At 49.2% G+C, this 25,170-nt stretch overlaps 1 protein-coding gene across 1 annotated transcript; it reads left to right on the top strand.

The window, feature by feature from the left end:
- The first annotated feature begins 628 nt into the window (after nt 1-628).
- salr (spalt-related) lies at nt 629-17,822 on the top strand. The gene is made up of 7 exons (XM_033380128.1): nt 629-1,759; nt 10,115-12,988; nt 13,403-13,566; nt 16,056-16,314; nt 16,392-16,624; nt 16,683-16,880; nt 16,945-17,822. The coding sequence occupies exons 2-7, from the start codon at nt 10,195-10,197 to the stop codon at nt 17,296-17,298; spliced, it is 4,002 nt and encodes a 1,333-aa protein (XP_033236019.1). The 5' UTR covers nt 629-1,759; nt 10,115-10,194; the 3' UTR covers nt 17,299-17,822.
- The last annotated feature ends 7,348 nt before the right edge of the window (nt 17,823-25,170 follow it).

Genomic DNA, 25,170 nt, shown 5'->3' on the forward strand with positions numbered 1-25,170 from the left:
CACGCCAGCACACATAAAGAGTTAGAGAGGGACGGGGCGCACATAAAGGAAATATGATTGAGCTTGAGCCAACGAAAAAAAAGGGAAGAGCCCAACGCCGCCGCCGAAGCCGACGCCGACGACGACGCCGACATCCTATGCTCCGCCTAAAGTTGTCATAATTTCCGATGCGTTTTATTTATACGTCGCTCGCTGCTCGCTGCGCAACAGAGATAAAAAAAGCGACCCGAAGACGATTTTCCGTTTTACTTTTTTCTTGTTTTGTGCCTCCCCTGCCCATCCTCTGCCGACTGCAGACAGCGAGAGGCCGAGTTGGTGTTGGGCCCTTAAAAGAGAGCTCGCACACACACACACAGCCACTCGCATAGAGCGACAGAGAGAGAGAGTGATTTATGGCTCTCCCAAAACACTCCCCATAAATGGCTGCCTGGCGTGCGTCAGAAGAGCACAGCTATAGACCCTCTACCATGTAACAGCTCTGTTAGCTCTGTTATCAGCGTTAACATAAAAGTCTTATACGGCATTTCCCCAACTGTTAAGGGGTTCTGTACGCTCTCTTGCCACCAGCAGATACACGCCGTGGCTCTCTCTCCCTCTCTCTCTCTCTCTCGCGCGCGCTGTGCCTCTCTCTGTGTGACGGCATTCGTGGCGCGAAGCTTTCGCACTGTGAATGCGGCGCCGCCACCGAATCGGAATCGCATGAATGCCCCATCGCCGTCGCCCGGCTCCTGCGTGCGAACGCAGCCATCGTGGGGACCACTTCGCTCCAGCTCGCACTCGCAGGACACTGCGCGCCGTCGTCCGTGGTCCGTCGTCGTCATCGCCATCGCCATCGCCATCGTCGTCGTCGTCGTCGTAATCGCAAGTGCGCGCCTCTGCTGCTGCTGCTTGCTGCTTGCTGCTGCTGCGGCCGTGGTGCCACCGTTAAGGACATTCTGACGTCGACGTCGCCTGGCTCTGGTTCTGCCTCTCCGTTGCCGTTGTTACCGTTACCTTTGGCCGCCAGAGCGGCTCTCCAGTGGCGCCCGCCCGCGTTCAGTCGACGTTCAGCCAGCCCCAAAAGCCAGTTGGCACTACCAGCGACCAGTTGGCAGCTCCTTGGCCACGAATTCTATTCAGACCCAAAAAAACAGTTAACCGTTAACGGTTAACACGGTGTGCCTGCCGCCCCGTGTGTGTGTTTTTATCACCGCCGTCGTCTCGTCGCAGTCGCTACGTCGCTGCTTACGCATATTTCAGCCTCCTTCCTGTGTGTGCGTACGGTACGTCGTGTACGTGTGCGTGTGCGTGTGCGTGTGCGTGTGTGGGGGCGGGGGGCATGTGTGTGTGCGGGCAGGGGCGTGGGCAGAGCGGGAACGGGTCCGGGGCCGCACTCGGAAACGGAGACGGAGTCGCTTTTTGCGGTCGCGCGTGTTTAATTAATCATAAAATTCACATCAAAATGCAAAAGCAACAACGAAAGTAACTCAAAGGAAACCAGAAGAGCAGAGCAGAGCGAAGAAGTAGAAAGAAAAAAAAACAAAGCAAGAGAGAGATCAAGAGAGAGAGAGGGCTAACAAAATGTGCAATAAACTTGATTTTCGTATTAAAAAAACAATTTTTTGAATACTTATAAATCCTGTGTGAAAACAACGCATCATCTTTGCGATTGCCGTCGGCAAGATACATACGACAAAAGGAGATACTTTCCAGAGATGAACCCCCAAAGCGGATAGCCTGGAATCCTTCAAGGAAGAAGGAGTCAAATCCCCCAGCAAAGGTGAGTGGAAATAAATAGAGGGGCTTAAAAATATACAATTTATAGTGATTTAAGAATACAGATTAGAATTGTATAATCCAAGAAACTAATTAAAGCCTTTAATCAAAAATCGTTAAATTTAATAGGTCTAAACATTCATAGTCTAATAGTCCGGGTTTTTGCAGGGAATTCCTTTGAGAAGTCTTTAAAATTATTCCAAGTTTATCATGAATATATTGGCAATACTTTAATTTGAAATAAAATACTTTAATACAGCAATTTAAACTTACTTTAAGTATTTTTACTACCAAAAACTATCTAAACTTTCATGTTCTTTAAACTGGAATATAGAAATAAAAGAGCTTATGGCAATGTTCACTGAGAATGTACTCCATGTTGAGGTAAACCATTTGCCAGCTTCTGAAGCTCTAAAATATACACAGATGTTCTATTGAGAGACTTGGAATTTCTAAGCATTGAAGCATCTTTAATTGATTACAAATGCCTAAGGGGGAAACCCTTAAAAATACATGAACTATAAGGAATATCTATGCTTTAGATTGGAATATTAGAATGTGCCTTCTGGTGATTGTTCAAGCTTAAAGATACCCGGATAGATTTCATTCCTTGTTCTTAAATGTTCAGTTGATTGTGAAAGAACTAAGTAAATATTTGATAGCCCCATTTTATATTGTTAAATATACTCGAAATCAAAGCAATTCATGTTTGGTGATTAAATAAATAGGTGTTGCAGCATAAATTGGGGAAAAAAGGTCCTTCGGGAATATAGGATATAGATATATATAAGAATATGAGGAATAGTTTGCTCTTGAGTCCATTGAAGGGAAGATTCTTTTGCCTAAAGAAATAATTAAAGTTTTCTTTCAGTTTAAGTCCTGCAAAAGATTTCATATAGTATCATATCCCTTATGATACCCCTAGTATATTCCCATGTCTACTCTCATTCCCATTTAAATACTTTAAAGTATCTCTGGACATGTTATGCTTAAATGATTCAAGAATTCTATTAGGAAATAGTAAGGGCTACTAAAGAAGTGTCCCTCGAATATCCATTTCCGATTAAATTCAATTATATCCCTAAAAAATACATCATTTAAATCGTTTATTTTCTGTTCGTTCTACCGAATGACTTCATTGACCGACTGCTTCACCTATGTGACTCTCAAAAATCTCTGGCAAAAATGTAATTTCTCTACGAGGATCTCCTTGACACACTCCAACCAATCATTTGGCATTCATATGGATGCTGCCCCATCCTGCATAACCCACAAAACTGGGGAGCACATATTAAACAAGATCTAAATTGGGCCTGGGGCTACTTTTTCAGGTTGCCCACACACACACACACACACACGCACACACACACAGCTCTGCCTCACACCGTGGTGGCACTGGGCAGGGGAGAGATTATTTAACTTTGACACTTTATGCGAGGACATGCAACACACAACTGCAACAAAGGCAGACAGAAACAACAACAACAGCAACAGCAAGAGGAACAACCGAAAAGTTGCATGTTGAGCTTGTGTCAAAGTTAACATAAATACAACTACTTTGTGCCCCAAAGGTGGCAAGTAGAGTGGGGCAGGGACAGGGGCGGGGGCAGGGGCAGGGGCAGGGGCAGGGACAGGGACAGTGGCAGGGGTCAAGGCAGGGAGAGGGTGTCTGACATGGGCCTGTGGGTCGAGAGAATGTGCCGGAGGATATGACATATACAAGTGTCTGTGTATCCGTGTATCCGTGTATCTGTGCATCCGTATCCGTGTGTCTGCATGTTATGCAATGACAAGCAAGAAGAAGATGATGCACAGCAACAAGAGCAAGAGCCAGGCAGGCATGCCAAGAATAAAATTAAAAGAAAGGCCTGGGGAAGGGCAAGGGGAGTGCGTCCAGAGGGGGAGGCATGGGGAGTCGAGTGTCGAGTGATTGGCCATCGAAAGGTTAAACGAAAAGATGACAGGTGTCAAGTCACTGTGTCACAGATACAAAGTATCTGGCAGATGCATTCTGGAACTAGAAGAAATTGTTGCCATAGAGTGGTCGGTGGAAAAAACATTTTAATCAAGCCACAATTGATGCCCGGCCCTAAATAAGATGCCAAGAAATGTATCTGCAGCCCGTAGCCAAAGATAGATGTGTGTGCTGCACCGAAAGAAAGTGCTCAAGAGCACCAGATCTCTTGAGATGCGACAAAGAGAGAATAGCCGTGCCATTAATTCATAATCCTGTTGTATCTGACAGATACAAGTTACGTTTTCTGTCAGTGTACGCTTCTCCCTCTGAAATACATTTATTGTTTTATTGTTCTAATTAATTTATGAGTCGCGCGATGCAAGCGACGAAATGTATCTTTGAGTGGCCGTTTCTTTGTATCTTTTCCTGTTCGTTGGCTTGGCAATAAATTCATTTGTAAAAATGCGAAGCGCTTTTCATTTTGTGGCCAGTCTATTTCTCATTTTTCGCGCCTGTCCCCCCCTGCCCCTCTTTGTTGTACGTATTATATTTTATATAAAATTTGTTTTCATTTTAATAACGAATACAGAAAAAGGGAAGGGAAAGGCAAGGAAAGACAGAGGAAGCCAAAACACGGGCCAAGCGGACGAGTGAAATATTTATTTCATGTTATGACAGAAATGTGCGGCATAGACAATAGATACATAGATACAAATGTATCTATTCTGCTCATGGCATGCGGCATATTTTGTGAATATTTTGCCGCAAATTCTACTATAATGTGGGCCACATGCGAATCTATCTATGCATCCATCTATATACATATCTATCTATCTATCTATCTATCTATCTTTCGTCTCCCCTCTACCCTTTCGGGTTTTCTGCATTGCATTTCTGCATTTCATTTCGATCCGTTCGCTAATTCAATAAACCGCATAAATTGAATTTTTATTGCTACGAAAATTTATTAGTTAGACGCCAAAACCAATCGAAACCGTTCTAACCTGGCCAGAACCAGCCAGCTGCCTTTTTATTGGCATTATTTCTGCGCGGGCAATAAACCAAATTCAATTCATATTCATCAAAACAAATTTTTGGGCTTTGTCGCGAACGAGGAAATGAATAGAACAACAGCTTGATGGAATTTAAAATTTAATTTATTTATTAGTTATGCAAATATGCTAAAACAGTATTAGCTGGCTAGATAATAGATCAATTTAAGGGGTTACTTAATTTTTAAAACTTTATTTTATTGGAGGGAGGTATTTAGAGGTTATTGGAGGTATTCTATGATATATAAAAAACACTTTTCCATATTCATAGAACTAAATGTAATCACAGAAAAAATTTATTTCCGGATTAAGAATTTATAATGCATTTTTCCGTAATATTTTAAAATAATATATTATAATTAAATTTTAAAAAAAATTTGAATACTTTTTAATTTAGGGATTCTTATAAAAAACTAGGACGTTTGGTTTATTATTTTTAAATTTTTTATGTTTTTCGTTAGTTTTTTATATTTTTTGCTTAGATTCATGGCCTTTTTTCTTGAAAAACAAACCAAAACTTGCATATTTCTGTCCACATTTCACTGTCCGCTACTGTATTCCATGATATATTCCATCTGCTTGGGGTGACTGTATTGTTTGGCAGGAAAACAACACTAAGAAGCTTGAGGTATCGTCCAAGGAACAGAATGAATCTAATCTCTCACCTTTATTTAAGGTGGGGGTTCCACAGGGAGGGAACTCCAAGGTCTCCAGTCTTCATTCGACAGTCCACATCATAACCACTTTATTTCGTTATAGAATTGATTATGAATCATCAATCCAAAGCAAATGTCTATTGCCAAATGCTATATGAATACATAATGAATACCTTTACCCCCATTAAATCATTCAATATGGATTCTAATGTGCCAATCAAAGCCCCATCAATCGATTACACTTTCAATTCGATAACAGAGGCCCAGAGCCAGCCAAATCCGCAAATAAAGAAGTATCCTTTCAGGGTTTCGGCTCCTCCAGAGCCGACGACTCGCCTCGAAATTGAGTTACCAGAATTCAGAGCATTTCATTGTTCCATCTAATTGCCAGATACGGAAGGGAAACAAAAGAGGAGCCCCAAAAGGAGAGACGGAGAGAGAGGGAGAGGGGGAGAAGGATGAGGGATGAGGAAAGGCCACTTGAATGCAATTATTTCCTTCGTTTATGAGTAATTAAGGCAGAAAGGAGGGCCAAGGCAAGAGCAGCAACAGAAGATTGGCAAAATATCAAAAATGGCCATCAAGGGGGCGAACAAGTGTTCGACCATATATGCAGATACAGATACATCCACCATGTAGGTGTGTGCGTGTGTGTGTGTGTGTGTGCGAGGGTACTTTGCATAGATTGTCCACTTTAGATTAAGCCATGAATAATTTATGTGCGTCTCTTATGATTTTAATTGTTTGCAATGGCAGCTTAACAACCCTGCCCTCCACACAGACCCCTCCCCCACCATCCTTGGAACAAAACAAAAAAAAAAACACAAAAACGTAAAGAAAAGAAACAGAAAACAAAACAACAAAAAAACAAAAAAGCGAAGCGAAAGCAGAGGCAAAAACAAAGTAGCGCCCCAAAAGCAAATGCAAAACAATACAAATTCATCTACAAGCCGCTGCTGAGACCAGACCCAGTCCCTGGCCAGAAGTCCAGACCCAGCCAGACCTGGCCAGGCCAGACCCCTGTGCGTCTGTGTGTGTGCTGGCTTCCCCTTCCCCTTGCCCTTTCCCTTCCACAACACACACACACACAAAAACCCAGCCATTCATTCTGTCCCTCAGACACGCACACATTTGCATTTCAAGTGTGTGTGTGTGTGTGTGTGTGTGTGTGGCGCTTACCCCTCGACATCCTTCCTTTTAGGTCCGTCGTAGCCCCCCCGCTGGCCATAAACCCAACTGGTTGACCGTCTGGCAGCGTTCCATTTCGCTTCTTTCTCAAAAATTATATGAAAATTATACCAATTCAACTCATAAAATTTTTTCAGCTTAATAAATTTGCAGACATTTTGTAAGCCCCGGGACCTGGGACCTGGGACCTGAGACCCGTCGTCGTCATTGGCTGTGCCCCCCCGTGCCCATCAGACATGCCGCATGCAAAATGGTCAATACACTGCCAGGCCCTATTGTCCGGGGAGGAGAGCTAACCAGACCAGTACTCGTACTCGTAGTACCCCCTGCTTAAGCGAAGCTCATAAATTTGCCTCAAACAATTTCCACCTTTTTTTCAAGGTTTTTTTGTTCCCTAAACTTTCTTTATGTTTTTTTTTCGGGCTAGAGGGGGAACTTCCAGGCAAAGTAGTGATATTTCTGCTTTAAAATTCGATTTTAGTACTACCAAAAATTCCAATAATTCCCCTCATCTTCCCAGATTGTCAGAGATGACACTCGCTCAAGTAGAATCGCCCCTCGAGAACCAGTGTTGCCCCATCTGTCCATTCAGTGGCACTCGCTCGTGCTCGCGATCGACGGTTGAAACAACAGACTTCAATCAGTCACGACTGTTTACGTTTCGGCTTCGGGTTCATTCATTCAATTGGCCCCGGATACATGTACATGTGTGTGTGTGTGTGTAGACCATCAATCAATCAAGCAAATTGCAATGAATTTTGATCAATATCCGCTGCAGACAAGCCGTGTATATCTACATATCTAGGCATAATTCACGTTTCGGCCAAATGATTGACGCCGTGTTGTTTCGAAGCCCCAAAAGATTCGAAAGATTCGAAAGATCCGAGAGATCCGAAAGATTTAGAGTTCCTTTCGAGTTGGCTGGCGCTGGACCACCTGCTGGCAGGAAAGATGGTGGTTTTTCTCTCGTCAGTGACAAAGGAAATGAGAGCTTGGCAACACTCCAAGAACAACTACGCAGACTTCTCAAAAAACCCCAAAGAGTTTTTCGTGTTTCGTGTGCGGCAATTGCGGAAGTTTTATGTTTTTGGCTGTGCGTAAATCGCTCAAGAAATCATCTCAAGTGGAATAAGTTGTGGCTGCCGGTCTCGTCTTGGACTCCGACTCACTTGATTTTTGGTTAACACTTTTGCCTGGGCCTCAACTTCGGGTTAACTTCCCCTCCCCACCTCCCCTTCCTTCGTGGCGGTGGCTGTGGGAAAGCGCTGTCTGCATTAAACAAATTGATTTCGGATGAGCCCATTGCCAGCCTCGCATCGGCATTGATAGAAATAGTGTGCTCTCCGCCCGATGCCTGTGCGTCGATGATTTCGAGTGTGGCCAATCGATAGAGACACACGAATTCGTATTCGAGTGTGTTTACCTTTGCCAATAAATTCACTTAATTGCCGGGAAATAATCATAAAGCAATCGCCCGTAATGCCCGTACCCGTACCCCCCTACCCCCACCCGTATTTCCCTGGCATTTGGAAATATTCTGCTTAACTTCATGCCCTCTAGAATTTGTGGCCCTGTTGAAAGTGTAACTCAGAATTTGTGGGGAATCGATTGCGATAGAGACAGGTTTCTATGTTGAACAGTTTACTGGGTCGATCAGGGGGTTTCCCCCCCTTCCCATCACAGTTCCCGGCCAAGTTCCCTTCAAAATTCGAAATATTCCAAGGATTTGTTTCGTTTCCGAAATGAATCTCAAGTTCCTGCACAGCTGGTGGTATCTGAACACACGTCTGCTGGTCTTCCTCGCAGGACGTCACTTTATCACTGGCGGTCGTCGGTCCAACACTCGGATGGCGGTCGATTTTCCCACTGGCTCCAGCCTTTGGCAAGCTTTTCGGAAAAAGAACAAATAGGCTGGGCAAGGTGAGGATGGGTAACACTGAGTGGAGCCTCTTTTTTATAGGTCCTTGGGTTCTTTTCAGATGCCTTCCAAAGAACCTTCTCATAACCATGGAGATAACCATTCTAGAGCCTTCCTCCTTGAACATCGAAACCGGTTAGCACTTTCTATAGTCTTCTCAGAATATAAACTGGAAAACTGCAAGAATTGGATGATCTTTAGATATAGAAGCTTTACATTCATTCATGATTATCCAGAGCATAAGTATTGCAATTTTCTTATAACCCTACACTAAGAGAAACCTGGCACAGACATAATAAAATTACATTGGGTTCTTGCTGGACAGGGCCGGGTCGATCAACCGCTTCTTGTACTCCTGTTGGGGGGATGCGAAGGTCGTCCGCGAGCGGCGGCCAGGTGGGCCAGGTAGGCCGGGGCCGGGTAGGAGACGGCCCGGTTGCAGCGGGGAAACAGGTGGCACAGGTTGTGGGTCATCTGCTGGAGGAGGTCGATGTCCAGGCGTCCCGTGTTCGCGATCACGTTGTAGCGAGTGGGCCTGGCCGTGCCCTTGATGGACTGGTGGCTGACCATGAACCACTGCACCTCGCTGGGATGCACTCCGAGGGGCAGCCGCTCGGGAAGAAGCGCGTCTGGTGCCGTTTGACGCTTTCCCGCTAATCCGGCGGTGTTTCGTTAGATATACGGTGTATTTACACACCTTCACCAGCTGTTCCAGTGCCACAGTAGCGACTTGCTCACACGCACTTCTTCGTTATCTCATTTGATTCGTTCGTCTGTTCTTTCTGATCCCTGCCTCATTTGTACGATTATATTATTGTTTAAGATATTATATCGTAGAGATATGTATTTAATGAAACTCGAACTAAGACCCTAGAAAAGAACCCTTGCTATGCCACCATCGATATCGAAGCATAGAAGCACAGATATCACTCTCGATATTTTCAGTTAGTCCCGGGGGTGGGGCTCCCTTTTGACTGGGGGGTAATACCGGTGGCCGATATCTGATCAGATAAATTAGCTGTGACCGGAATAATTGGGAAAGATTTGTGGCAAATTCAATGAGCCCAGATGTACCAGATAGAACAGATACACCAGATAGACCAAAAGATATGCTGAGTGATTCCGAGTAATAAATCAATAAATTACCCCGGTCTTACGCCAATCTTACGCCATGCTAAACTGTTTGGGGCCGGGCCGGGCCGGGCCGGGAATCCGGCACAAGATCCGCGGATAGTCCGAAACCGAAAACCGCGATATCCAGATATAGATGTATAAATCGGAGCAGAGGCTGATATTAAGTTATACGCGACTAACCCTCCTCCCCACTCCCTCCACCCTCCGCCGTTCATTTATTCAACGAAAGCCTAAAATTGCGCCACACAGCGCTATTCATATATTCAAAAAAAGATTTATCATAAAGTCTGGCGCGAGACTCCCCCCCCTTCCACTCCCAGTGCCCCTCCCTGGCCCCGCCAACCATATATCGCACTCCATATATTATCGGGCGGGAATATGTGCGTAAATTTCGATGCACTCATGCCTCTCCTCCCCTCTCTCTTCTCTCTCTTCTCTCTTGTATCTTCCGCAGGGTCCAGTCCATGAGCAGCGCTAGAAATCGCGGCAGCAATCGTGATCAGGAGGTGGAACGCTTCCGATCGAGCGAGGATAATGTGTTCAATATTTCGCAATCGCATCAATTATCGGGGCGGCACAGGCACCAGGAACGGCTCAGCCGGCGGCGATAGGGACAGGGACAAGGACAAGGAGCGGGAGCGGGAGAATCTCCTTGCCAAGGAGCTGGATGCGGACAGCAACAACAATGGCGGGATCGAGGCGGCGGCCCCTGATGCCGAGCCCGAACCGGAGGCCGAGCCCGAACCGGAAGCCGAGACGGATCGGGAGCCGGAGATGGACGAGGCCCCGGAGTCGCCGGAGCCGGAGAACAGCAACGAGGCGCTGGATCTGTCGGTGATCTCGGCCAGCAGTCGACTGCCCACAAGCGGTCACGTGGCCCTGGAAGCTTTACAACATACCAAAGTGGCGGTGGCCCAGTTCGCGGCCACTGCTCTGGCGGGGGTGGCGGCGGGGAGCCAGCGGCCCGCCGACCTGGCCATGGTGCAGTCCACGATCTTCAACGTGCAGCGCCAGCACCTGATGCAGCTGCAGCTCATCCAGCATCTACAGAGTCAATTGAAGCGGGCCGAGGCAGCGGCCCTGGGCAGGCAGGAGGGCCACAACGAGGAGGAGCCGCCCGACGAGGAGGAGGATGAGCAGGAGCAGGAGCAGGATCAGGAGCGGGAGGAGGCCACACCAGACCCCAGCAATGGCATTCGGGAGCTGGAGGAGCACGAGCTGCGGCGCGAGGAGAGTTCAAAGACTGAAAAGAGAGAGGAGGAGATCGAGAGGGACAGGGAGAACGAGAAGGAGCCAAGTCGGTGTCAGATCAAGGCCCAGAAGGACCCCTCACCGGAGGCCGAGCCCGGAGCTGGCTCCGACTACCTGATGTGCGACATCAGCTCGAGCCTGGCCTCGAGCATCATCACCAACCACGATCCGCCGCCGGCCCCCAACGAGCCCAACTGCCTGGAGATGCTACAGCGGCGCACCGAGGAGGTCCTGGACTCGGCCTCCCAGAGCCTGCACGCCGCCCAGATGCAGGAGGAGTACTCGGAGTACGCCTCCAAGGAGGCCCAGAGCCGCGGCGAGATCTTCAAGCACCGCTGCAAATACTGCGGCAAGATCTTCGGCAGCTACTCGGCCCTGCAGATCCACCTGCGGTCGCACACCGGCGAGCGGCCCTTCCACTGCAACGTCTGCGGCAGCAAGTTCACCACGAAGGGCAACCTCAAGGTCCACTACCAGCGGCACACGCAGATCTTTCCGCCCATGCTGATGCCCCCCGTGGTGGCGGCCTCGAACGGTGGACAGCCCCAGCCCCAGCCCGCAGGACCCCAGCCGGGGTCCTCCGCGACGGAACAGTTTGCCGCCCTCAATCCCATCCGCCTGCCCTTTGTGCCGCCGCCGCCGCCGCCGAGCGGACAGGAGCCGAGTCCTCTCCAGCAGCTGGAGGAGATGGAGGAGAACCGCTTGGAGCAGCAGCAGCAGAAGCAGCAGCCCCAGCAGGCGGAGGATCTCAGCAAGCCAGGACCAAAGGAAAAGGAGAACCTGAAGGAGAAGGAGAAGCCGCAGGAAAAGGCAAAGTCCCACTCCCCCGTGGAGCGGGCCAAGACCCCCAAAGTCGTGACACCAGACATCAGACCCGAGCCCTTGCCCGTGCCGGAGAAGACCGAGAAGGAGACGCCCAAGCCAGTGGTGCCACCGCGGCGCAACGGCAGTGTCCGGAAGCGGCAGGCGAGCAGCGCCGGCAGTCCGCCCAGCGAGGATCGGGAGCGGGATCGGGAACGCGACCTGGCCGAGCACATGCACATCGCCAAGCTGGTGCGACGCTCCTCCTCGACGAGCCGGGAGGCGCCCGGCGAGTACTCGCTCGCCCAGATGGAGCGCATCATCGACAAGTCGTGGGAGGACCTGATCGAGATCGACAAGACCTCGGAGACGTCGAAGCTGCAGCAGCTGGTGGACAACATCGAGAACAAGCTGACCGACCCGAACCAGTGCATCTTCTGCCAGAAGGTGATGTCCTGCCGCAGCTCCCTGCAAATGCACATCCGCACCCACACCGGCGAGCGGCCCTTCCGCTGCAAGATCTGCGGCCGGGCCTTCGCCACCAAGGGCAACCTGAAGGCGCACATGAGCATCCACAAGATCAAGCCGCCGATGCGCAGCCAGTTCAAGTGTCCCGTGTGCCACCAGAAGTTCTCCAACGGCATCATCCTGCAGCAGCATATCCGCATCCACACCATGGACGATGGCAGTGGCCAGCCGGCTGCGCCCCAGGGCGATGCCGAGCGTCTGGGCATCGAGGATCAGAACTCGAACAAGTCCTTGGGCACCTCGGACACCCTGGACTTCTCTACCACCATCTCGGATCACTCGGGACAGCGGTCGGAGTCGTCGCAGGGCGGAGACTTTGATGAGTTCATGACCATGGACAGCACGGACGATTCCAGGGACAACTCCAGTGCCGCCACGGCCACGCCTCTGCCCTTGGATAGGGAGAGGGACAGAGATAGGGAGCGGAGACCCCCCAATGATGGCTCCGATGAGCGCTCTAGATCGGATCTGGACATGACTGGAGGGGGACGCAGCGAGAGTGGGGAAATGCCCGCCATGGATCTCTCCTCGCCATCATCCGCCTCCGCGCGGCTCTTCAACGGCGTGGCAGGCGCACCAGGCACTGCAGCTGGAGCTGGGACTGGGGCTGGGGCTGGTCTGCCCATGCTCGGTATGCCGATGCCCCCGAATCTTCTGCTGATGGCGGCAGCCCGCGAGGAGATGCACGCCCTGGGCCAGGCCCATGCCAAATTTCCCCTGCTGCCGTTCGGCCCCCTAGGATTTATGGGTAAGTACTTGATTTGGGTGTGGATGTGGATACCAAGATGACAAAGCCTCTTTGTCTGTCACCTTTGACCCTTGCGATCGTTTGCCAAGTGTAGTCGGAGCGCGATAAATCTGCGATCTCGCCGCGACATAACTCAATTGGACCGAGACAAAGCATTTCCCAGTGCCCCCAGTCCCCCCGTTCCCCCGTTCCATGTCTGTGATGATATGCCTATGCCAAATTCCGAAAATTTATTTTTAAACATTGGCGCATTCCCGGATCGAGAGACGTCGCGCGTATCTGTCGCCTCATTATGTCACAACCTTTTACTCGGATGGATATTTATTATATCGCAGATCGTTTTCCTGTTTCGACGTTGCTCCCCTCCTCCTCCCGGTGACCTCTCGAGTAACTCTTTGTCTGTTATCCGCATAGGCCTCCATCCGCCCCCGAATGTGTGCAATCTGTGCTTCAAGATGCTGCCCAGCCTGGCCGCCCTGGAGAGCCATCTGCAGAGCGAACATGCCAAAGAAGTCACGGCTCCGCAGACCCACACCCGATCGCACCACAATGATGCCGGATCGCCCTACGGGGCCAAGGTGAGTGCTACAAATATATATATGGGTATGGCTATGGCTATGGTTAGGGGATTTGATCGATTTATGATTGGGCCAAAGATCAGTAGGAGATCGAAATGAGATTAATTTATTAGAAAATTCATTGGGGGCGTGATTTGTTACTGCCTCGATCATCGATCATTTAAGTTTTGTTCTGTTTATGGTTTTTATTTATCGAGAAACCACAGTTGTGCTCATCAGCATTCTATATTTACTCTGGGGATTTATCTATGTTTATTTATTTTGCTGGAGCTGTTTATGGAACCAATGATGGACCTTAATCAAGACTGTGCAATGCTAAGATGTGGCAAGAGGGACCAAAAAGCTGTGCTATGGAGGCGCGATTCCCTCTTCTGCGCCTCTCACCGCAAGCCGGCAGCCTACTCGGCCTCGTCTGGTCGTCAAAGCCTTGGCCCCTGAGTTGGTTCATGAATCCAGCAACAATATACACAGCCCTGGGCCAAGCAAGAGTTACTTTTCGCTTTGAAATAGCCAACAATCCAAAAAATATACACAGTCTTTGTGGAAGAGCAAAAGTCCGTCCCAAGAAAGCTGATGAGAGACTCTTACACTCGTGTAAGAATGATCTAGATCCTTTGATTCATCTAAACCCTGTTCCCCGAACGCTTCATTCAGTCTTGAGTGTCATGAGAGTGAATCAATGATCAGACTGCTTCCCAGCCTCCACCTGGTATGCCCACTCATTAGCCATCCGCACTCATGCTCACTCTACCTCGTCGTTACTCTGCCACTAATCACTCGCCTCTGTTCTTGAGGGACATTCCATGCCCCAAGATGGGGTCACCACATTACCCTGTCTAATCCCCAGCTCGATTCCAGCTCATGTTGGCTGGGCCTTGCCTTGGTCATGATTAATTAAAATGTTCACGGGTTCACTCGGTCCCGGCTTTGGGTTGATTTCGCCCAATATGGCCTGGACGATGCCCCGTTATGGCTGGAACCATACAAATTATGAGCGCATTATTAATTGCTCTAGAACGGTGGCGCGAGGGTACGGCCTTATTATGAAGAAATTGTGGCCAAGTAGCATAGTTTGCCTTAATTGTTGGCGTTCCGCTTTGTGGCCGGCACTCGCCCAACTTGGAGACGGGATTGGAGCCGCCGGTTCATCTCGCTGGAGAGCTTTAAGTGCCTGGATTACATCGCCCAACAATGCCAATTATTTATTAAAGTGCGTTCGCTTCCCGCCACAGATGTCGAGTGTGTGTGGAGTGTGTGTGGAGTGGTTATGCTGTGGTTCTGCCACTCTGCCTGGCCATCATTTAAGTACAAATGCGAGTATTAATATTTATTTCTGGCTGGGGTTGGGACTGGGGCTGGGGCAGGCACATACTGCGGCATTGTCTCTCGCTCTATGACTAATGACATCGTTCATTATGGCGAACATTCTTGGAGTATTTCCAAAATTTCTGAGTGAATTTCCGAGCACAGGAGCGGAGTCTGCAGAGACCCGAAGGGCAGGAAGACTCGAAATGCTTTAATTTATTAAAGCTTTGGCTTTTGGTGTCTTTTTTTGAGGAAAAAATTCCTTCCAGCTGGACTTTTGTGCCCCTTCTGGCCCCCTGAACCGCTCCTGGACTGGCTTCGAAATGCAATTGCAGTGTAAATGTCATAACGTTTTCAGTTGGTAATCAGCGCGGCCCCGCAACCCCCTGCAGTCCCTGGTTTTGGCAGCCCCAGACAGACCCTTGTTCGCCCATCATATGGCCCCCCCCCCCCCACCGCCCTTCCTTCGGCCCCAGCCACGTTCCGATTTGCTCGCTTAGCACATTGTTGATGATCTAGAGCAGACGATCGGGTTAGGGGATCGGCATCATCTTTTGGGCTTGAAATTTCTAAATGATTCAAAAATTTTAAGTAATTACGAGAATGCATTATGATGATGCGAAATTTACGATGTGGTCGTGTCTGCCATGGTCTGGTCTGGATCGGGCAGGATCTCGGCTAGTGACAGTCCCCCAGAGAGAGAGGGAGAGCGGGGGGTCGGTGCCGGATCGGTGGCGGTGTGTGCGATGCATTCAAAGCAAATAAATTATGCTACGCTTTATGCAAAATTATTTAATCTTTTGTTCGTCGCGTCTATGGGGCACACACTGGGGACCCATCCCCCCCCCTTCTGTCGGGCGAGTGTCAACCGCCGGCTGCGAGAACAATTGTTTTGCCATAAAAATATGAGACCCGGCGGCAACGTCTGCCCGAGATAATTAGTTGGCATTATTACACGCGATGCCATAGAAAAATTGTAAATTATGTTTTTGGTTTGGCTTTCGGTTAAAAATACGATTATTAAGAGGCAAGAGAGTCTGCCGCTGGGTGCCCGCTGGGTGCCCCAACTCTGTTGCATTAACGGCACATTAAGCAGAAAATGCACAGAAATTAGCGCCCAAGAATCGGGATTCAGCATCAGATTCCCAGTCTGGGTCCCATCTAGAAAATCTCTCTCATTGCAGCTCACCCTCAATCCGAATCTGTTTGCAAAGAAGCCGCCGCCGCCGCCAGTGCCAGTGCCAGTGCCGGTGCCGCCGCCGCCGCCCCAGTCGGGCGACCCCGTGGTGGCCTCCCAGCCCCTGGAGGCGACGCCCATCAAAGAGGAGCCCGAGCAGGACCAGCTCTTGGGCGAAGAGGCCGGGGCCGGCGAGGGCGGAGCACCGGGCAGCTATCCCCAGGATGCCATCGATGCCGAACAGTCGCTGATGAAGATGCAGTTGCGTGAGTAGAGCCACAGCCCAGCACCCCAAGGAACCCCAACCCACTGAGTCCCCCCCCCCCATGTTCCTTTCGCACAGATGCCCATCGGTTCCCGGCCAGTCCGCTGGACTTCCAGCAGGCCCTGATGTCCGCCGGGCCGCCGACCTCCAGCCTGGATCCGCCCGTGAACAACAAGCACTTCTGCCACGTCTGCCGGCGCAACTTCAGCTCCAGCTCGGCCCTCCAGATCCACATGCGCACCCACACGGGCGACAAGCCCTTCCAGTGCAATGTCTGCCAGAAGGCCTTCACAACCAAAGGAAATCTCAAGGTGCGGCTCAGGTCCTATCCAGTGTCGAGGCCCTTCTCCTGACTCTCTCTCTCTGCAGGTTCACATGGGCACTCATATGTGGACGAATCCCACTTCGCGGCGGGGCCGCCGCATGTCCCTGGAGCTGCCGATGCGTCCTGGACCGGGTCCCGGGGCCGCACACGGTGGACCCACGGCCGAGCAGGAGTTTATGCAGCGACGACCCGAGCTCTTTTTTCCCTACCTGCCGCCCTTTTTCAATGGACTGCCGCCAAAGGTGAGTGTGGGTGGCCTTCAAGGGGGTACCACTGTAGATCCTTACTATGTCTCTCTTTTGATAGCCTGGCGAGCTGAGTCCTGGCGCCTTTGCCAACATACCGCCGCCGCCCTTTGCCAACGGTGGCAAGTATCCTTATCCCCCCGGCCTCTTGGGCTTTCCCGGCTTCCTGGGCCAGCATCCCTACGCCCTGGAGCGTGGCAGCAGCAGCAAGTCGCCCACTCCAGAGCCGGTCCAGAGCCCCTCGCTGCGCGACGATGAGCTGGCCGGCAATATCTGGCATCCTCTAAGCCGCATCAAGATGGAGCACCACCAGAGCCACCTAAGCGAGCAGGAGGATCAGGCCGATGGCGAGACGGAGGCGGGCGGTGGTGCCCTGGAGCCCGATGAGTCAGAGTCCCGCGATGCGGACAAGTAGCCGAGCAGCAGGCTCGGTCTTGGTTGGAACACACATGGTTTTTTGTGGAGTACATATCTTGAGCATAACCCTACGCTAAGCTTCAACTAGCACAGACACAGACACACCCCCCACCCACACACACATCCCCCCCCACACAATATATATATATATACGAGTATATCCTTTGTGTCTATATACGATAATTGATAGCGATCTTCAAGGCATTTAAATGCATTAAGTTTAGTCGATAAGTTGTAAAAAATGTCAGGCACTTGGCTGGAGCTGGAGACCCCCACACACACGCCCCAACCCCCACCCCCCCTGGAGCAGCGGAGCGATTCAAAGGTCGGAACTTAACTAATTTTATGGCTATACCTAGACATATATATACGTATACTAAAGCATATAGATATACCTATAAATACACGTAATGTAAACTGTGGTAGTTGCATATAAAAAAAAACATTGACAAAATCGAGAGAAACGCGAGAGAAATGATCAAAAATAAAGCCGGCGTGCAAAATTGCAAAATGAAAAATATACACATATCCCACCAGCCTGACGTTTCTCTTCCGGGAAGTGGGCAGCATTCCGAAAGGGTTCGGTCCTCCTCAATAAATTCATGCAAATTGGCAGGTCTCTGGTTAAGTGCGAGTCTCGATCGTGCCACATGCCACGCGCAGGCCATTCATCATCATCCCTGCAGCGAAACGCCCCATCCCCATGCCCCAAAAGGCCTCCCTCCACCCCACACCCATTACTCTGGGCGGCAGATGTTTTCTTTTGTGGCCTGCCAGACGAATTTTCGGTGCCTCGCTTTGGGAAAACTTTTTAATTATTCCCTTGTCGTTTTTGGCAGTCGTCTTTCTGGTCTTTCGCTCAACAAATAATAATTTCTAGACCGCAACAACTTGAGATGTCGCCGCAAATTATAAATGTTTGCTGAATATGACAAGGCCTGCCACAGCCAGACAATAGACGAGCCAAACTTCTCGTAGAGCAAGGGGCAAGTGGAAGGCTCCCCATGGCTGCCATGTAAGTAGTGCCTTCCTGGGGTCAGCGAGGGGCAGTAGAGTAGAGTCCTGGTGTCCGAGGAGATCCACCTCTGGTGCGGCCAGGGGTCTTCTTTGATTCTGGAAGGGAGATCACAAGTAAAAGTTGAGTTCAAGGAAGTCACAGTCGAAAAAGAAGGTAGACACTTTCCCTACCAGGATTTCGGAGATGTTTTCCTATGTTCCCATGGCTTCCCTTCTTGTTGTGGGTTTGAAATGCATCTTTCTGCCTTACTGCACCATCAAGAGGCCCGTGTGACACCAGCAGAAGGCCATCCTCCCGCCGAACCAACCGAGGGGCACTGCCGCATCACGCTCGCCGCGTTAACCGATCCAAAAGCTGCAGGAAAGATAGCTGTTAGACCAATATGCGAGGAAAATTAGACCCAAACTTACTACGAGAACTACCCTGCCTGCCTCGTCTTTCCTTCCCTGAACTCCTCCATAAACACCTCGAAACATGGCCACCCCGCCCCCCTGTAGAATGTGGCATTGTTGGTGATTCCATTTGGCATTTTCCATTTTCCACAATGTTGCACTTTTCCCAAGAAATTTAGCTCATTTCGTGCTTCCTCCGGCCGTAAACAGGGGCAAACAGGCAAACTATTAACAGCCCCACGACTAGAGCCAGCCTCCTGCCGCCTCGAAAATGAGCGATGAGAAATTGTGCCGTGTCTGGGGCGGGCTGGATGGGGATTTTCAAGATCACAATCCCGCACAGACACGATAATTTTCATGATCATAATTCCCCCCCCAAAACAGTTGGCAGCCGTCTGCCTTTTGGGGCAACTTAATAACCTCATTTCGGGCTGTATCTGGCCGGGTGCTGCATTATATTTATTTTGCGTGCAATTTGTTTGATCTATTCGAGTAATTAAGTTTCGTCTGCTGCTGCGACGCGTCGTCCGAAAAACGGTCTATGAATAATAACCCAAGCAACCCAGCAGCAGCTCCCAACCCCACGTCCTGGGGGGGGGGAATTATGAGTGGAGTGGAATATGCATTCGTTTGATGGCCACCAAGAGCGAGGCGAGGCGAGGCGAGGCGGGGCGAGGCGACGCATACCGTGGAGGACTTTGAAGTGTGTCTAATTGGGTGCCGAGAGTGGCGCCAGGAGAGGCGACCCTCTCCCTCTCCAGGTGCGAGTACCGTTCGACGCGAAAGGCTCCCCATAGAATCGCGGATTTTATTGATATGAAAACGGGCTGCAAGGCCCAGAGAACATGCGACCATCGTGTAGCGCGTTTTATGGCACCCACAAATTCCGTGCTAATTGTTGCACCGAGTATTCCAACTGGTTTCCAGTCCCTCCCCTCTCCACTCCCCACTCCCCACTCCCCCACTCACCACTCATGCATTCTGTGGCCAGCAACAGTTCGGGTAGTTTGCTTCAACTTTGCCTCAATTATTTCGCTTGTTTGTTTATGGAGGAATCTTTAATCTCGGCTCTGGTGTCGCTGCCAGCCTTGACTTCCAGCTCCAGCTCCAGCTGCAGCTCCAGCTCCTGCTTCGGGCTCTGGCTCCCGCTGCCTGTATGCGTGGCCAAGATCTAGACAACACCTACGATGGAGGGAGGCACAGAGAGACGGACAGACAGACAGACAGTCTGTCTTTATATCTATGATCGTCGAGGGAGCTGGGGGTCTGGCGACTGGCGACTGGGGGACAAGTGTTTCGAAAAATGGATTATTCATGTTGTCCTTGCTGCTGCTCTTGTCCCTCTCTCTCTCTCTGTCTCCCTCTCTCTGTTGTGGCTGTCGAAGAGTAGACGGCTTGAGGCCTGGTTGAGGTCTCTTCAAGATGGTTGCCGATTGTGGCCTGCAATTTCGCGCACCTGAAAGGCTGGCTAAAGAAATATGGATCCTTAAGAGAATTCATACAGTTTCTTGATTATGGGCTATGAAAATCTGGAAAAGAAGCGAGGAACAGCTGGTAAGTGGACTGATCGTAAGGCTCCACTTGCGAGGCATCCTCTGGATGGCACATCATCACCATCAAAGTTCTCCGTGACTACCCAAAAGTCCCGCCCAGGGCTGATCATTCGCACACTACCAGTTCAGCGCCTGGTGCTTGATTCCAGGGTATCATAGGTCATCCCAGGGCTTCCCAGGTGATTCCAGGGCATCCCAGGGTATCCCAGGGCATCCCAGGGCCTCTCAGGGCATCCCAGATCATCCCAGGGCATCCTAGGGCATCCCAGGGTATCCCAGGGTCTTCCAGGACATCCCAGGGCATCCCAGATCATCCCAGGACATCCCAGGGCATCCCAGGGCATCCCAGGGCATCCCAGGGCATCCCAGAGCATCCCAGGGCATCCCAGGGTATCCCAGGGCATCCCAGCGTATCCCAGGGCATCCCAGGGCATCCCAGGGCATCGCAGGGCATCCCAGGGCATCCCAGCGTATCCCAGGGCATCCCAGGGCATCGCAGGGCATCCCAGGGCATCCCAGCGTATCCCAGGGCATCCCAGGGCATCCCAGGGCATCCCAGGGCATCCCAGGGCATCCCAGGACATCCCAGGGCATCCTAGGGCATCCCAGGACATCCCAGGGCATCCCAGAGTATCCCAGGGACTTCCAGGACATCCCAGGGCACCCCAGGGCATCCCCGGACATCCCAGGCTTCCATCGTATCTGTGTGCTTGTGTTTTGATGAGCCGAAGCATATCCATCTCCCCCAAAAGAATCGGTAACCCTGTCTTCTCCCTCACCCCACTCTCCCATCCACTAACGTAAGCGATCCCCTCTCTATAGCTCACCTATTCCATACACATGTAAGTACGAATCTATGTCTACAAATGCATCCTTCGAATACTTCGATGTACACATCGATATCAGTGTTTTTTTCCCCCTAGAAGCCGCCAAGGCCACGCGAGTATCGATAACGCGTCCGGGGCCGATCGGACAACATGCGAATATGTTTCGCTTATTGCACGCTGCACGTGACCGTGCCCCCAGTCCCTGCCACAGTCCCCCACCCCTGCCACCATCCAATGCACAAACAAGTTGCCACTGCCGCTGCCGAGCCTGTTTGCAGTTGCAGTTGCAGTTACCACTCGCCGGCAAATGCATTTTGTTGCAGTCGTCGGTAGTTGGCTTTAAGCGGAAGCGATAACGTCTAACAAATTAAGCCATGTCCCGGCGAATAAGAGGAATCGCCAGCGGCACGAGAAGGCTTTATTAGCGGAACTCCGACGGGGGGTTGCTGGGTGGGTGGGTTGGGGCACAAGATGTGACCCTGGAGAGTAGAGTGGCCCAAAAATTCAGCTTGTAAATAAATAAAAGCTGAGCCTGCCATAAAACCCAATTCCTTTAGACCATATTCCAATCAGATCTGGGCATTAAGGTAAGTGCAGCGGGGGGAGGGGGAAGGGGGAAGGGCAAGCAGCCACCTAGGTCAAAGTTCGTATCAATTTCGGTTTGGGGTCTGAGGCACTGCGAGAAAGGACTGGACTTGTAGGTGGGAGTGTTGCGTTGGAGGCTTGCAAAGTGGTACCATAAATGGTCTGGATTCGGGAAAATTCTTAAGGAATTCACTGATAAATGTCTTCTTTTTATTCTGGAAATATTCAGGGAATATTAGAGTATTAAATAGTTGTAGGAAAAGGAATATTAGTAATTAATTTCACGCTTAAATTGGGTTTAAACGGGTATAATCCTTTTTTTATCCCAAAATGTTTTCCATAATAGAAAAGGTAACCTTTTTGGCAAAAATCCAGCAAAAATCATCCCCAGATCTCTCCCATTCCGTTCCACTTTTATTTCCATATTTGTGTGACTCAAACTTTTCCTCAGTGTAGCAGAAAATCACTTCCAAATCCCAGCAATCGATTTCCGCTGTCCGGCAAATAATTTTTGCAAATATTACAACAATATTTCGTGGCGCTCCCCGAAAGGGACTCACCACAGGGGACGATGGCTGGCATGGTCTTCGATTTGCTGGTCAAGGGATGAGAGTTCGGTTCGATTTTATGACATTGCCTGACAAGTTTATGGGAGAAAAGTGGCGCAGCTTTATGCATATGCGCCCCCAGCAGACTCGTAAAGACAACTGGCACAAAAGGGGTGGGCAGGGGAGGGCAGGGGAGGCGGGGCAGGGCAGCCCTTGTGGCCCAGGAGCACTACATTTAATGGCAATAATAAAGTGGCACAAACATTCAACACTTTGTCAGTGGCTTTCGCGCTGTCTGGCCGCATTTATCATGCCCGGAGGAGGCACTCGACTTCCAGACTATTTTGACAAGTTATCAAAATGAAATGCAGCCAACAAGTTGCTCGACAAAGGCAGCCAGACAGGCGGCCGTGGAGCGGTGGAGCGGTGAGTCCCTCACTCTGTCATAATCTACCCAAAAGGAGCTCCGTGCTCCCTGCTCGGAGCCCCATGCCCCACACAAGAGTTCTCGACAGACGACAAGTGTATTTATGTTATGATTTGAATACCGCTAATGACAGCCAGAGTCTGCCCCCATCTTTGGGTGGCATTGCCTCGGGGGCAGACAGCATTTTCAGCGCCCTCATCAATCCGGTAGATCTCTCTTTCTCTCTCTCTCGAGATGCTCGATGCTCTAGGCTCGATGTTGTAGGTATTTTCACACCTTTACGGATCGAAATTTGGAATACTTTCGGCTGTGCTGCAATCGAACTTCATCATTATGATGATGGCTTATAGAGGAGCTACATCCACATCCATCCATAGCTCTGTGTTTCGCCTTCCCCTGCCCCTTCCCCGACTGCCACTGGCACTGCCTCAACCTCACCCTCACTTCCCACTTGTGTGCGTGTGGCATCGTTTCCTTCAAATGCAAATGATGCCACAGCCTCGTCCGCTTTAGCTGGAATCCCAACTCAATCGGTGGGGGGATGGGGGCTGCCGAGGGGCTGCCGAGGGGAGTGAGTTACGATTACGTTGCCGCGATAATATCAAGCTTTATAAATTTATTAGTGCCAGCCATGTAGAGCGAGAGATATATTTAGCTGCCTAGATAAATAGATACACACGGGCACAAGGGCCTTGATGGCATCTGCATCTGCGCCCTGCAGTTGACTGGATATCGAACAGATAGATGGCTCGGATACGGAGCCAGAGATATGGCATATGAGGTGGGGATGAGTACATCATTCGGGGAAATGACATGGGAAATATGTACATATATGTATGTGTATGAAAAGGTGCCTCAAATTCATCATAAATTTGTGGTATATGCTCCATTAATGTAGGGCAAGTCCTTAGGTTTTATCCTAAATTATTATTCATTGACGTATTTTAGGAATTTTAGGTCCTTCAATAGTCTATAGATATCCTAAAATGTAGTCCCTAAACTTTCTATTTCGTTATTTATTTGATTTTTTAAATAAATTCTTAGTAATTAAAAAATTACTAGGTTCAAAAAAAAAAATAAAATAAAAAATTAAATTCAAAAATATCATTAAAATTTAAATTAAATAAATGAAAAACTAAAAAAATTCAATAAAAAATTAAAAAAGAAATATTAAAAAAGAAAAATTAAAAAAAAAATTAATTTAAGAAAAAATATAATAAAAGTTTTAATAATTAAAAAAAAAAATAATTAAACAAATATATATAAAATAAAAAATATCATTAAAAATTTAATTAAATACATAAAAAATTAAATTTAAAAAAATTAAAACAATTATAATAATAATTTTAAAAAATAATAATAATAAAATTTAAAAAAATAGTAGAAATAATTTGAAAAATTATAACTTAAAAAAATAAAAATTTAAAAGAAAATATAAAATAAAAAAATGAATATCTTGCGCATGAATCTTAAATATGTTGAAAAAAATTATTGATCAAGAAGCTTTAAAACTCCCCGAAATAATATGATAATAAAATCGATCAGTTTTGGTAGATCTATAGATCCATAGATCTCTTTTTTAGAACTTGAGCACTCTAGATATTACGCTCTTTGATTTCTAGCTGATTCCTTTAGCGATTCCCGTGGCTGTGTGCACCTGTCGCTATGAGTTCTATGGAAAAAGGCAAAGGAAAGTCCAGCAATTTGCGAGCGACCCCAGCAACGACTCAATTGGTGCCACATGGACCAAAGGGGCATGGTCAGATCTAGTCAGTTTTTGTCCCGCCGTAAAAGGAGACGCGTTCTTAGAGACAGACAGAGAGAGGGAGTGAGAGAGAGAGGGAGAGAGTGAGCTGGCGATAGAGGATGACAGGTTCAGTGAGACGGAGACGGATGAGCGGACATGCGAATGGCAAAAACAATGAAAGGAACATAAATTGCATATGAACTTGTGAGAGGAGAAGAGCCAAAAGGAGTGGAGTGGAGAGGAGAGGAGAAGCAAGGAAAGGAAGCCCATCCACAGAGAGTCGCAGTTGGCTGCACTCCATCCCGGCTACGGCTCCGCTCCACTTGTCGCTGCTGCTCGTTGTCATTCCTTTTAATTTCATTTATTTTGCAAAATACAATTTAATTTGATGTGAATGCAACTGACAACTTGCAACGGCAGCAGCAAAGCCAAAGAAGAGGCAACAAAAACGAACGACAAAAACGGCAACGTCTCAGGCCGAGCCGGTTGCCGGTTGCCGGTTGCGAAATGGCCATAAGGCAAATATTGAACTACAATAATCATCATCAGGCCACGGCATCGGCATCGGCATCGGCATCGGCATCTCAGCATCCACATCGACATCGACATTGGCTGAGCGGCCATATCAGCGGCCGCCATTTCGTGGCCCCACCATCATCATCATCGTCGTCAGAGGCAGGGGCAGAGGCAGGGGCAACAACAACAACATGTGGCAGAGGGACAGAAGACAATCAAGCGCAAAAACGAACGAGCAATTGTGGCACACGGATGAG

The sequence above is a fragment of the Drosophila pseudoobscura genome, chromosome 4, assembly GCF_009870125.1.
Source record: "Drosophila pseudoobscura strain MV-25-SWS-2005 chromosome 4, UCI_Dpse_MV25, whole genome shotgun sequence".
NCBI lineage: Eukaryota > Metazoa > Arthropoda > Insecta > Diptera > Drosophilidae > Drosophila > Drosophila pseudoobscura.